Raw genomic sequence first — 13,457 nt, 5'->3', positions numbered from 1 at the left:
CCTGCCAGGGGAGCCGGTTTTGCGTGTGCCGTGTTCCCAGCTGGCTGCTGCTCTTCATTCCCTGTGTCTCTGTGTCTTTTAATTTTTAAAATCTCTTTCCTTACTATTGCACTGTGACTTCGTTTGTCCCTATTTCTGCTGCTACGTTGGTCTCCACCGTTCTTTCTTAGTTGAGGTTCTTTATTGTGGATTCGCTGAACAGGTAATGAGATAGAGCATCATCACATGTTGTTATTTAACATGCTAACAGGGCTTTTCTGTCAGTAACACCCACTGAAATAGGGAAGCCACCACAGAAGATGGTGATATAACTTTAATACATGAAATGGACAAAGCACTGCTTTTTACATCCTCACGACTTCCGTGTCATTTGACGAAACGGGAGCTACATCCCAGTCGCCTCAGACCAGCTTCATCCTCTGTCTGGATTCCCTGCAGTGACTGGTAGTGAGGGAGATGAGAGGGGCTTGGTCTGGTGCTCGTTTCAGAGCCTGGACTGACCGCTGCTGACACCCTGGGTCAGCAGTGTGGCCGAGGGCAGGGCTCGAGGACCAGCAGGGATGGAGACCTGGGCCACACGATGTAGGCAGTGCCCAGCTGGGGACCGAGGACCCACCCGACGGACTGAGCCTGTGCCCTGGACTTTTGTGGGGCTCCGTGACAGGCTGAAGAGACTGACCCCTCGGGGGAGGGACACAGCCTGGGGCAGCAGGTATGGGAGAGGCTGACAGAGTTCACCTCTGTGAGCCGGACTGGCCAGCAGCATGAAGGGGCTGGAGAGCCAGCGTCCCGTCCCCAGACATCCGGAGCCTGGCTGAGCCTGGCGATAACCTGGGGCGGTCCCGGCTCCCCGGTGTGGCAGTGGGAGGCCATTGCCGACGTTCTGGACTCCAGTGAAGTCAGGCTGGCCATCCTCAAGGCCGTGAATCGTAGGAATGGACTGAAAGAACCAAGGGTGCTGAGCCGTGAGGGGAACCAGGGGGCCTCCGGACAGGCCGAGAAGCAGGCCGTGTTCCCGGAGGCGCTGCCTGCCTCGGCAGAGCTCCTGTGTGGGGCGGGGGGGGCCCTCGGTCGTGTGCGAGGTGGGACGCAAGGCCGCCCCAGGCTGCCTCTAGGCCTGAGCTAGCTGTGTGGCGCTGACCCGCCTCTGTGGGTGAGCTTGTGTGCCCGTCTCCTCGGCTCTTCCAGATCCTAGAGGCGCTGCTGCAGGTCTTGCACGTGCTCTTGGGGATGTGCCAGGCCCTGGAGATTCAAGAGAAAGGTATGTTTCTTTCTTTAATGGCGTTGCGATTATCCTTCCCCTGGCATTTCCCAGTCTTCAGAGTTCCTCTTCTTTGAGACCAGTGTGCCTGTGGACGTGACCTCGGTTGCCTGGGGGGCGCTGGGGGCGGGTCGTGAGCACAGCTGTCCTGCCTGAGTGCCGGGCCCCTCCCTCAGCCTCCGGGGGCTCAGTTTCCTCCCCTGTAGCCTATTTGGAGGTCCTTTCCCCTGTGGTGGGAGCTGTCTACCTGCTCCCAGCAGAACGGGCTGTGCTGGCGCAGGCCCGGGTGAAAGCCCGTGGGTGGCACGGCTGAGAGCTGACGAGAGCTGAGGGCGCTCAGACACCCCGCCGCGGGCCACGCCTGCCGCTGGGCTGTGGGCGGGTTGAAAAGGTCAGCGCTGGGCTGGGTGCTGCTGCCAGGCTGTTCAGGCCCTTGAACTTGCAGTCAAGGGGTAGGGAGGCGGGGGCCTGGGTCCCCTGGGGTGCCGCCACGGTCTCCCTTGTCTTCCAGAGTACCTCTGCAAGCACGCGGTCCCATGCCTGCTGGGAATCGTGCGCGCCTTCGGGCGGCACAGCAGCTCGGAGGAGTCGCTCCTGTCCAGGCTGTTCCCCAGAGCGCCTGCGCACTCCCCTCGCGTCCCCGAGGAGCTGGAAGGCGTGCGCAGACGGTCTTTCAACGACTTCCGCTCCATCCTCCCCAGCAGCCTGCTCACCGTGTGCCAGGAGGGCAGCCTGAAGAGGAAGGCCAGCAGCGCGTCCAGCGTCGCGCAGGTGGGCCGTGCTCCCGGACAGCCGGGGCCCGGGGCTTGCGAGGGTCCTGCCGTGGTTTGAGGGGACTCGGAGGCTCTCGCTGGAGTTCTCTGCAGGGCTGCGGCTGCCACGTCCTTTCTGAGATCTACATGTGAGTCATCTCCGGGCGCAAGGCTCTTGTTTCCTAGCTGTTGGGTATACGGCTCTGTTCTGAGCAGGAGACGGCACCCCTAGGAAACGTGTGACTGGCGCGTTTAGAAAGCCAGGGAATAACAGGAATCTGGCTCAGTCAGCCGGCACAGAGCATGTGGCAAGACCCAGTGCTTGCAGAATCACAGCAGAGAGCCGTAGCTGCGGGGCCTTCAGGGAGGATGGGCTGAGCGAGGCGGCGGTCGGAAGCTCGTCTGCCCGACGTCTGACTGCCTTTCTGGTCTGTGTTTCAGGTCAGCCCTGAGCGTGGGGCGCCCCCTCCCAGCCCCCCTGGAGGATCTGCCTTTCACTGCCTCGAAGGTGGGCTTCGCCCTTGTTCAGAACACTGGCCAAGCCGGGGCAGGGCCCAGGCCCCCCGCGGTGTGCGGGTGGCTTGCAGCTCAGTGCCAGGCTGACAGGGCACCCGTTTTCTGTTCCCGATTAAACTTCCTACACTTGAATCTGAAAGTATTTGAGACTTGGAGACAGGTGCTGGAAGGGACGCGGGGCCCCGGGCGCCGGCCGTCTGAGCCTCAGTGTCAGCCTGCGGAAGCGCCAGCTCTCAGGCGGCAGCGCTAACAGCCGGCCTTTCTCATTTCTTTCCATTTAATGGCGTTAAGGACCAGGGTGATATTAAGGCACGTAGTAACGAGACTGAGTGGAAGCTTACCTTTAGTAACGCTTTCTGTGGAGCTTGCTGTCCACAGAGGACCCTCGGGTCATTTACCGAATGTGGTCGTCTGCCAACCTGCACCGTCAGACCCGTGTTAGGCAGCCTGCGGCGTCGCCTCCGGGGCCTGAGACAGGGTCGGGTGGGCCGCGGGGGTGCACGCCCTGGAGCCCCGTGCTCCTCTGCCAGGTGGCACTCGCCCGAGACCCTTTCTCAAGGGCGTCTGAGATGCCTGGGGAGCTTCTTTAGAAAGGCAGAGGCGTGACTGAACGCAGAGAAGTGTGGACAGCGTGGGTGCACTGTCGCTGGGCTGTGTGGACGAGTGTGCACACCTGAAGGCCAGGCTCACCGCGCGCAATCCCGCTGGAGGGAGCCCCATCCACAGCCTGCCCGCCCCGCCCCCGACGGAGGGAGCCCCGTCCACAGCCTGCCCGCCCCGCCCCCGACGGCACACACCCCTGAGGCCCTCGGCCTGGGAGCCTGAGCGCAGGGCCGTCCGCATCGCGGCTGGCGCCAGGCCCGAGGGAGACCGCCACTCCTGCCCTTGCTCACACACTCCCCGCTCCCTGACGGTCCGGGCCCTCTCCCAGGCACCACAAGAAGTTATCTTTAAGAAGTATTTCTTAAAAGCACACGTCTGATCATTTCTTTTCCTGCTTACGAGCGTTCAGTGACCTCGCCGCATACATGTCGCATCCTAGCCCCTTGGTCCCTGGAGCTCCCGCTTCCTGTTTCCACGTCTGCCCGCTCGCTGCCTCCGCCACGTGGGGCCTCACCCTCGCGCTGTGCTGCGCGTCCGGGGGCACCCTCTGGTCACAGGTTGCTGGCGCTGGTTTTTACAGCGAGCTGGTGTCCTTCAAGGGAAGGCCCTGATGTCTGCTGCATGTGAACGTGCTGAGGCCATGGCCCTGGCCGAGCTGTGAGCTGGGGGTCTCTGCATGCGGGAGCACAGAGACCCCCTCAGCGCCTCTGCAGCACGCAGTGCCGTTGGGCTGGCCCCCACACTCGGCCCGTGGAGCTGCCGCCCTCTGTTCCCGCATCTTCACCTTTGTAAACTTTCACGTATAAGTGGTATCCTTTGGCATCTTTGAGTTAATTCACTTCTTCTGAGAATCCCTGGGTCCACGCCCATCGCTGCGAGGGGCATCATTCCGTCCTGTGTGCGGCTGAGCAGTGCTCCCCTGAGCGTTTGCGGCACATCCTTCTTTGTCTGCCGTCGGACACTTAGGTTGCTGTGTCCTGGCTGTTGAGAACAGTGCTCCTGTGGACCCAGGGGCGCGTGCTTCATTTCAGTTCATAACTCGGATATACGCCCAGGAGTGAGATTGCTGGATCGTGTCACCCTCTGTTTCTTAAGGGAAGGGTGGAATTGGAGTCTCAGCATAAGCACTGCCGATGCCTTTGGTGCGTGTTGCGAGCGTGTCCGGGTCGCGTGCTCCAAGACCCACTGTTGCTTCTGCCCCGTCAGCCTCTTACTCACCCGATGGGAGCGCCCCGGAATCCGACTACTACTTCTCTGCCGTCAGCTCCAGCTTCTCCGTCTCTCCTCTCTTCAACGGCGTCACCTACAAGGAGTTCAGCATTCCCCTCGAGATCCTCCGGGAGCTCTTAAACCTGGTGAGCAGAGCGAGGGGCGGGCAGCCCGCGGGCAGACACCAGGGAGGCTGTAGCAGCCGCAGCACGGCTCGCTGGGCGTCCTATTAAAGAGAGCAGACGCATGTCCTCAGGGTCCGTGTGGCACGTTCCCGTCTCACCCCTGCAGCAGCCATGTGGGGAGACGGCCACGAGCCCCCACACGAGAGGGGGCTTTAGGCGAAGGTCAGTCTGGGCTGGAGCCTGGGCGCTTTCACCTCTGGGCGTGGAAGCCTCGCGTCCCCGGTTCTGAGGGAGCCGGCTCTTTCTCTGCTCTCTGCCCCGTCCAGGGCAGGAGAGGCCCCGGTGCTGGCAGGGCTCGGGGCATTTGTTGGGGGAGGGGGCGCTGCTGGCCTCGCGTTTCTGCCCCGTTTTTCAGCGGGAGGTGGTGACATGGTTTCATCATTGGCAGGCTCTGCCCCTCCATCTCCCACTGTGTCTGCCGGGGGCTCACCAGGCCTCATTTCTCTCACAGGTGAAGAAGATCGTGGAGGAGCCTGTTCTCAAGTCTCTGGACGCAGTGGTCACAGGTGTGATCGAGGTGCGTGCTCTGAGGGCCTCCTGCCCAGGTCCCCTGGCAGTGCCCTGTCCTGACTGCTGAGCGGTGGTCAGTGTGCCTGCCGCGCAGGTGCGAGACAGGCTCAGAGGGACTGACAGTTGGTGTGGGAGCTGAATTCCGACCTGGGCTCGACGACTGCGTGTGGTCCTTGGCCCAGGTGCTTGCGGGGCCACTGCCCACACTGGGGCACACCCCTCATGGGCGCAGGCACTGCAGCCTCGCTTGTGAGCGTGTGGTGTGTGCCCGGCCCCCTCCATCTTAGCCTGTGCAGGACCACAGCAAGCTTGCACAGTCAGGAAGTGTCACTGCCCAGAACCCTGGCAACGTTGGGTCAGTCCGCTTTTGCATCTCTGGGCAGCGTCAGTGAAGGAGGGAGCAGAAGGTGACCCCAGCGACAGGCTGTGTGGGTGACACCCGTACCCCTGCCTGCAGGCCAACCCCAGTGCCGACCTCTCCTACGGCACCTTCAGCGACCCCCTGTACGTGGCTGTGCTCAGGATGCTGCGGGACACCCTGTACTACATGAAAGGTGAGGGCCGTGTCGCCGCGCCCCGTCCCGGGGTGGCCGCTGGGAGCACAGCCTCGCCGTCCTCGCTTGAAACACGGCCTCCTCGGCTCTTCTCAGTGCTGAATGCGCTTCGTGACAACAGTCTTGACGACCACATGGTGTCCAGCGGGCGTCTCTGCTCTCCTTAGCCATTTCCCCATCTGACCCCAGCACTCCTGGGAGCCGAGCCTCGTCGGGGCCACAGCTGTGGAGGGCAACGGGCACTGGCAGCTGGGCTGACCCGGAGCCCGCGGCCTCCCCAGCCAGGCTGCTGCCGACCGCCACGGCCGGTCTGCTTGTGTCTGTGCTGCCTCTGGGGCCTCCTTGCCGTCCAGGCCCCGAGGACGCGCACTGGGTCAGGCTGAGGGCTCCAGGTGCCTGCTGTGCAAGGGTCCTTCCTCGGCCGCGTCCAGGTTCCCACATATGATAAAGGGAAGTGAAGTCGCTCAGTTGTGTCCAACTCTTTGCGACCCCATAGACTGTAGCCTACTAGGCTCCTCTGTCCATGGGATTTTCCAGGCAATAGTACTGGAGTGGATTGCCATTTCCTTCTTCAGGGGATCTTCCCAACCCAGGGGTCAAACCTGGGTCTCTCGCATTCTAGACAGACGCTTTACTGTCTGAGCCACCAGGGAAGTTCCCACATATGATAAAGGAGTCCTTTTCAGGAAGCATCACTGGAGTTCAGTTCAGTTCAGTCGCTCAGTCCTGTCCAACTCTTTGTGACCCCATGAACCACAGCACTCCAGGCCTCCTTATCCATCACCAGCTCCCAGAGTTCACCTAAACCCATGTCCATTGAGTCACTGATGCTATCCAACCATTTCATCCTTTGTCGTCCCCTTCTCCTCCCACCCTCAATCTTTCCCAGCATCAGGGTCTTTTCCAATGAGTCAGCTCTTCGCATCAGGTGGCCAAAGTATTGGAGTTTCAGCTTCAACATCAGTCCTTCCAATGAACACCCAGGACTGATCTCTTTTAGGATGGACTGGTTGGATCTCCTTGCAGTCCAAGGGACTCTCAAGAGTCTTCTCTTAACACCACAGTTCAAAAGCATCAATTCTTTGGTGCTCAGCTTTCTTTATAGTCTGACTCACATCCATACATGACCACTGGAAAAACCATAGCCTTGACTAGACGGACGTTTTTTGGCAAAGTAATGTCTCTGGTTTTCAATATGCTGTCTAGGTTGGTCATAACTTTCCTTCCAAGGAGTAAGCGTCTTTGAATTTCATGGCTGCAGTCACCATCTGCAGTGATTTTCGAGCCCCCCAAAATAAAGTCAGCCACTGTTTCCACTGTTTCTCCATCTATTTGCCATGAAGTGCTGGGACTGGATGCTGTGATCTTAGTCTTTTGAATGTTGCACTTTAAGCGAACTTTTTCACTCTCCTCTTTCACTTTCATCAAGAGGCTCTTTAGTTCTTTTTCACTTTCTTTCTGCCATAAAGGTGGTGTCCTCTGCATATTTGAGATTATTGATATTTCTTCTGGCAATCTTGATTCCAGCTTGTGCTTCCTCCAGCTCAGCATCTCTCATGATGTACTCTGCATATAAGTTAACTTGTATCACTGGAGTACTTCCTGTTAATGAGCCGGTTCTGGAGATGGCATGCCCCTTTGTGTCTCGCGTGTTCAGCACCGACTATTTTGACAGCTTGGGACACAGCATGGCGCTCTCTCCTCTGCGAATGACTGTTTCCTGAGTGTCGGGTGGCCCGCGTGCAGGGCGGGCATGCGTGCCCGTTCAGGTTCGCTCGTTGGGCCTCCCTAGAAGCACGGGGCCCGCAGCAGCGCTCTTTCCCGGGGGTCTGTCTGAGGGGCGGGCCTGAGTGTGTGCGCCCTCCGCCTGCAGACCTGCCCACCCCCTTTGTGAAGGAGGTGCACGACTTCGTGCTGGAGCAGTTCAACAGCAGCCAGGGGGAGCTCCAGAAGATCCTGCATGACGCCGACCGGGCCCATAGCGAGCTGAGCCCCCTCAAGCTGCGCTGCCAGGCCAGTGCCGCCTGCGTGGACCTCATGGTCTGGGCAGTGAAGGACGAACAGGGTGGGTTCCCCCACCGCCGCCTCCCTTCGGCAGGGATGGAGGGGGCATGGCCTGAGTCAGGGGGTGGGGTCTACCCCCAGGAGGGTGGGGCCTGAGTTGGGTGGGGCCTGGCCCAGGATGTGTGGCCGGGCCTGAGTCAAGGGGCAGAGTGGGCACGTGGGATGAAGTGGTCCCGGAGGCAGGACAGGAGCAGGGAGCCGCCCAGACCCTGAGGTGGAGCCGCCCAGAGTCCTGGGTTCGGGTTCTGTCACGGCCTGGGTGCGGCCCTTGGTGAAGGCGCCTGTGGCCAGCGGCATCTGCTGAAGGTCCACACTCACCTGTGTTATAAACTCAGGTGCAGAGAATCTGTGCGTCAAGCTGTCTGAGAAGCTGCAGTCCAAGACGTCCAGCAAGGTCATCATCGCGCACCTGCCACTGCTCATCTGCTGTCTGCAGGTCCGTCGCTGGCCCCGGGGAGGGGTGGACTCCCGTCTGCAAGACCTTCTCACAGTGTGCAGACCGAGACCAGCACCAGCAGCTGGGTCTGAGCTTCTGTGTCTGGGAACTTGAGCTCGAGCCTGCCGCGGACAGGGTCACTGCTGGAAGGCCGCTGCTAACGGCTAGCGGGCTTTGTGTGAGCAGGGTCCAGGTGCAGCCGGGTCCCACGTTGCGGAGGCTCCCCAGCTTGTGCTGGGCATTTCCAAGGCAGCAGACGTGAACCTGCCCTGTCGAGGCTCTGACCCATCCCAGTCCCCATGATTCCCATCTGCCTGTGTAGAAGTAACGTTCTCAGTGAGCCCCATCTCCCCTAAGTAGCTTTTGGAGGTGAAGGACAGGTTACCAGTGAATCTCAGCTTTGGGTGGAGTCCCCACCACCGTGTCCTGTCATTATGCCTGGTGGCACGTGGACATGGGACGACTCCGGTCATAGTGGTGTCTGAGGTGGTGAGCGCCTCCCCTGCGGCCCCTGACAGTCCCTGTGTGTTGCAGGGCCTGGGCCGCCTGTGCGAGCGGTTCCCGGTGGTGGTGCACTCGGTGACACCCTCCCTGCGGGACTTCCTGGTGGTCCCATCCCCCGTGCTGGTGAAGCTGTACAAGTGCCACAGCCAGTACCACACAGGTGAGGGCCCCACCTGGGTGAGGGGCGGGGCCCAGCTTCCCTGCAGGCTCCTCCCTACCAGACATCTCCCTTCAGGCCCCGCCCTCCCCCAGGACCCTCCCTCCCCCAAGGCCCCGCCCTCCCAGACATCCCCCTTCAGGCCCCGCCCCCCAGGCCCCGCCCTTCTATGCGTGTGCCTCCAGGCCCCGCCCTCCCAGGCATCCCCCTCCAGGCCCCTCCCTCCCCCAGGACCCGCCCTCCCCAGGACCCGCCCTTCTATGCATGTCCCTCCAGGCCCCGCCCTCCCAGGCCCCTCCCTCCAGACTGTCTGTCTCTGGCACCTGCTCTCCAGGCAACCTGCAGAGTGAGTGCCCTGAGAATGTGGGCCCAGACAACATCTGACCTGCAGTGAGTGAGGTTAATTAAGTGCCGCTCGGTGGGCGTGTCCTCTCCCTTCAGTCAGAGACTGAGGGCCTTGCTCTCACCCTCCCCACCTTGCCGGCTTCTTGCCTGTGATCCCTGGCCGCGAGAGGGCACATGGCCCTGCCTCATTGCTTATTTAAGATGTGACTGTTGTACACATGCATCACCTTGTAACATAAGCGTCCATCGTTGTAAACAGTCTCATCATCCTTTCTGTTGTCTGACACACTGGGTTCTGAAATGCTAGGAGAAATCTTTTTAGAGTGATTGCTTTTATGATTAAAAACAATCCACATATAGTTTCAGCTTTGAGTTTCAGACAAAAGCATGAAACGTGACGGGCTCAACCGGACACACATTTGAATTTTCAATTTCAGTTGCAGGCAATGACATAAAAATCAGTGTAACCAATGAGCATGCCGAGTCGACCCTGAATGTGGCATCGGGGAAGAAGAGCCAGCCGTCCATGTATGAGCAGCTTCGGGACATTGCCATCGACAATGTCTGCAGGTGGGCGGCGGAGACCCTGGCCACTCTGTCAGACTCACCTCAGACCCCGTGGCCCAGGACCCAGACGTGGGGAGCAAGAGATGCCTGAAGGCCCCATGCTCCTGGGGCTGTGAGAGTTCCCTCTAGAACACAGCATTTCTCCATGCAGTTCAAAGCCCGACATATAGCTGTAACATTCTCTCAACCACCTGTTTACTGTGACTTTTGTTAAGAAGCAGGGAGGTTTGTCTTTTCACCTTTATTTATTATTTGTTTTTGGTTGTGCTGGTTCTTTGTTGCTGCACTCTCTTTGGTGGCAGCGAGCAGGCTCCTCTCTCGTTGGGGTGCACGGGCTCCTCACTGCGGTGGCTTCTCTTCCTGCGGAACACGGCTTCAGTAGCTGGGGTTCATGGGCTTACTTGCCCCACGGCCTGTGGGATCTTCCCAGACCAGGGATCGAACCTACGGCCCCTGCATTGGCTGGCAGGCCAGTGGACCCAGGAAGTCCTCAGGGAGTTTGATTGGAGTTGGGATGAGTATGGCATTCTGAAGGAAGCAGTTCGGGGCAAAACAGTGAAGTTTTTATCTCCGACTGAGACGTTTATCAGTGGTGTGACATGAAGCTGTTGTTTGAATTCATTGTGTCTCGGTGTTCATTCAGATTTCTGGGGGAAGTGCATCCAGGGCAGTTCTTTAAACCCTACAAACCCGAGACAGAAAAACTAAACCCAAACCAGACGCAGGCACTCACCTGATCCTTGTTTTGTCTCACACTGCTCAGGTGCCTGAAGGCGGGCCTGACCGTGGACCCAGTGATCGTGGAGGCCTTCCTGGCCAGCCTTTCCAACCGGCTGTACATATCCCAGGAGAGCGATAAGTACGCCCCGTCCCTGGGGGACGGGGGTGTGGAGTGGGGCACGCAGACCCCTGAGGCTCGGGCTGGCTGGTGTTCACGCTCCTCCGCTGCTTTCTAGTCCAGCATGGAGTCAGGTGCTGGGTCTGTCCCACCGTGTCCGCTGAAGCCCACCTTGGAGTGCCCCCCCGGACGTTGTTTGGGCTAGACAGCCCTGTCTTCCTGCCTGGTGCTGGCGTTGGCAGGGCCCAGGCAGTCACTGTCAGATGTGCGCTTCCTCTGAGAGGCCGACGACCCTGGGCTCCAGGCCCCCGGCTCCATCTCCCACCCTCTGTTGGCGCTCCATTCCCAGGTCATGTGTCCTTCCTTCTGTAGGGACGCGCACCTGATTCCCGACCACACCATCCGAGCCTTGGGACACATCGCGGTGGCCCTGAGGGACACCCCAAAGGTCATGGAGCCCATTCTGCAGATCCTGCAGCAGAAATTCTGCCAGCCCCCCTCCCCGCTTGACGTGCTCATCATCGACCAGCTGGGCTGCCTGGTCATCACCGGAAACGTAAGGGAGCCGCAGGCCCACGCGGGAAGCTCCGCTGACTCGCAGGAGCGTGAGAGTGCAGACTAGACTCGCTCTCCCAGGGTCACATGCTCCCAACTTCCTGAACACCGGGTGCCAAGGCATTTCCCAAGTAAGGGAGCTCAGAGTAGTGGTTCCTAGACGGCCAGGTAAAGCGACTTGAACTGAGTTCTTGCTGACATGACTAGACTGGAGTGGAAGTGGAAGCTGTGTGCGTGGAGGTTTGCGTAAAGCTGCAGGGGGCAGCCTGGCGCAGTTGTAGGCCCCACGGCCCTGGCCCACGGTGTGTTCCCTCTGGGTGTCCATGGAGGGCGCTCCTGGCAAGATGTGGTCACAGTCCCTTCTTCTCTTCCAGCAATATATTTACCAGGAGGTGTGGAACCTTTTTCAGCAGATCAGCGTGAAGGCCAGCTCGGTTGTGTACTCGGCCACCAAGGACTACAAGGACCACGGCTACAGGTAAGCCTTTCTGCCTCACTGTCACTCTCCATCCTTAGAGAGTGGGCCACTCGGGGTCTTGTCCCGTAAATTAATGCTGCTTGTCACAAAAGCACCGTGTGCTAGAGATCCATGCATCCTGGAGGGGATGGCCTGCACCTCGCTGCCGTCAGCAAGTACCTCCTTGCTCACACCCAGCCTGCCCGATGCCCGGTGGGCATGGCACCCTGCCTGGCCTGCCCGTGGTCAGCCTGCCCACTGAGCAGCGGTGCCGCAGTCTGGCCAGCCCGAGCCCGCGCGTCAGGGAGCTCTCGCGCCACTCTGTGGTCAGGGCGGCGCCCCGGCAAGGGCTCCCGTGCCGTCCTTGGGGCCCCGAGTGCGGCACTGCAGCCTCGGATGCAACGCCCGAGGGCAGACGCTCCTCCTGTGTTTGCAGGACCTCCTTCGGCTTGGCCAGGCCCAGGCAGGGCGCAGGGCGGGGCGGAGGTCCTCCTCGCCCCTCCTGCCCCCCGGGGGAGCGGGCAGCTGGGTGGCCGTGACCTCGGCTCGCTCGCCAGCCATGTGTGTGCGTGGCGCCGTGTGTGTCCTCACGACAGCCCTTGGCTCTGGGGCTGCTCGTCCGCGGGCTCGCTGCAGCCGCCTCGGGAGCCCGGCCCCTGGACCCCAGGGCTGGGCTGGCCTGGCTGCGCTCGCTCACCTCCGGCCGGCTGTCTGTCCCTCCGCTCCCGCAGGCACTGCTCGCTGGCGGTGATCAACGCCCTGGCCAACGTCGCAGCCAACATCCAGGACGAGCGCCTCGTGGATGAGCTGCTCACGAACCTGCTGGAGCTGTTCGTGCAGCTGGGGCTGGAGGGCAAGCGGGCCAGCGAGCGCGCCAGCGAGAAGGGGCCCGCCCTCAAGGTGGGCACCGCCAGGCCCTGTGGGGGTGGGCGTGGGTGGGGGCCACCCTCCGGGCTGAGTGGGACTGAGAGGTGGTGGGAACAACGCAGGTGTCAGGTGGCCACACGCCCTCTGGGGGCGGCATCTGAGCGGGCACCTTGCAGGGGGACCAGGTGCTCTTCGGGCGTCGCGCCTGTGATGCTGCGAGGTCTTTGTGCAGTCACCACGGTAGACGCGTCCCACCCCGTGTGGCTTTCGCTGTGTCCTCCTTTGACTGTTAGGTTAAACATCTTGACCTGTCTCCCTGTACGTCTTTCATCATTTTGATTTGAAGGAGTTTCATTTCTCACGCTGCGTGTGGGGCCCTTGTATCTTTCTGTTTAATGAAACAAGGGGTGCTGGCCAGTGACCTGGCTCTGTCCCCGCAGGCCTCCAGCAGTGCGGGGAACCTGGGCGTGCTCATCCCCGTGATCGCAGTGGTGAGTACCTGCCCGTCCGTGTCTCCAACTTGGCTGCGGTGCTTCCACAGGTGCTGCCTCGGGTGCGTGGCCATGTGGCCAGGCTCGCTTCCTCCGTGCCCCCTGACCAGCTGAGCAGACCCGACGGCGTGTCCCCGGGTGTGGGTTCTGACCGGGCCCTCCCTGGTGCCCCGCTGCGGCCAGGCCCGCGCCGCCCCCACCCGCCCCGCCGCCTGCTCCCCTCTGGTGGGCCTGGGCCCTCAGGTCCCTGGGCCGGGGTGCAGCCCTCAGGCCTGCCCGGGAGCGCGAGCCTGTCCCGCTGTGTGCTGCTGTGCCGAGGGCTCACGTCTGCTTGTCCTGTCTTGGATTGCCCTACTTCTTCCCAAGTGGCCCTTATGCCAGGCAGTTCCCGGCCAGCGTTACAGCTGCCAGTCCTGAGCCAGGCCCATGTCCGGCTCTGTTTACACAGGTGATTGCCGAGCGCCCCCTCAGCACGCCCTGGGGTGGAGCCCCTGCTTCTGCCTCCAGCTCCCTCGTCGCTCGAATTTTGAGCATGAACGCATGTGTCCCCACAGCGGGGGCTCTGCAGGGGCTGACCCCCAGCTGC

General features: G+C 61.1%; 1 protein-coding gene across 2 annotated transcripts in view; it reads left to right on the top strand.

Annotated features, from left to right (window-relative positions):
* Positions 1 to 13,457, top strand: part of PI4KA (phosphatidylinositol 4-kinase alpha) — a 58,944-nt gene that overhangs the window by 14,167 nt on the left and 31,320 nt on the right. Inside the window, exons 5-19 of one of the 2 annotated variants that reach the window (XM_055549797.1) lie at positions 1,189 to 1,261; positions 1,773 to 2,032; positions 2,455 to 2,521; positions 4,339 to 4,487; positions 4,978 to 5,043; positions 5,494 to 5,590; positions 7,464 to 7,655; positions 7,990 to 8,090; positions 8,625 to 8,754; positions 9,540 to 9,666; positions 10,427 to 10,522; positions 10,874 to 11,057; positions 11,431 to 11,534; positions 12,245 to 12,413; positions 12,821 to 12,871. In XM_055549797.1, the coding sequence (XP_055405772.1) occupies positions 1,189 to 1,261; positions 1,773 to 2,032; positions 2,455 to 2,521; positions 4,339 to 4,487; positions 4,978 to 5,043; positions 5,494 to 5,590; positions 7,464 to 7,655; positions 7,990 to 8,090; positions 8,625 to 8,754; positions 9,540 to 9,666; positions 10,427 to 10,522; positions 10,874 to 11,057; positions 11,431 to 11,534; positions 12,245 to 12,413; positions 12,821 to 12,871 (1,866 nt within the window). Of the gene's footprint in view, positions 1 to 1,188; positions 1,262 to 1,772; positions 2,033 to 2,454; positions 2,522 to 4,338; positions 4,488 to 4,977; positions 5,044 to 5,493; positions 5,591 to 7,463; positions 7,656 to 7,989; positions 8,091 to 8,624; positions 8,755 to 9,533; positions 9,667 to 10,426; positions 10,523 to 10,873; positions 11,058 to 11,430; positions 11,535 to 12,244; positions 12,414 to 12,820; positions 12,872 to 13,457 lie in introns of both variants that reach the window. The other variant, XM_055549796.1, reaches the window with a different exon arrangement.

Source organism: Bubalus kerabau, chromosome 16 (assembly GCF_029407905.1).
Source record: "Bubalus kerabau isolate K-KA32 ecotype Philippines breed swamp buffalo chromosome 16, PCC_UOA_SB_1v2, whole genome shotgun sequence".
NCBI classification, from domain to species: Eukaryota; Metazoa; Chordata; class Mammalia; order Artiodactyla; family Bovidae; genus Bubalus; species Bubalus kerabau.
The sequence above is the reverse complement of the archived record's forward strand: the minus strand, read 5'-3'. Positions and strand labels throughout refer to the sequence as shown.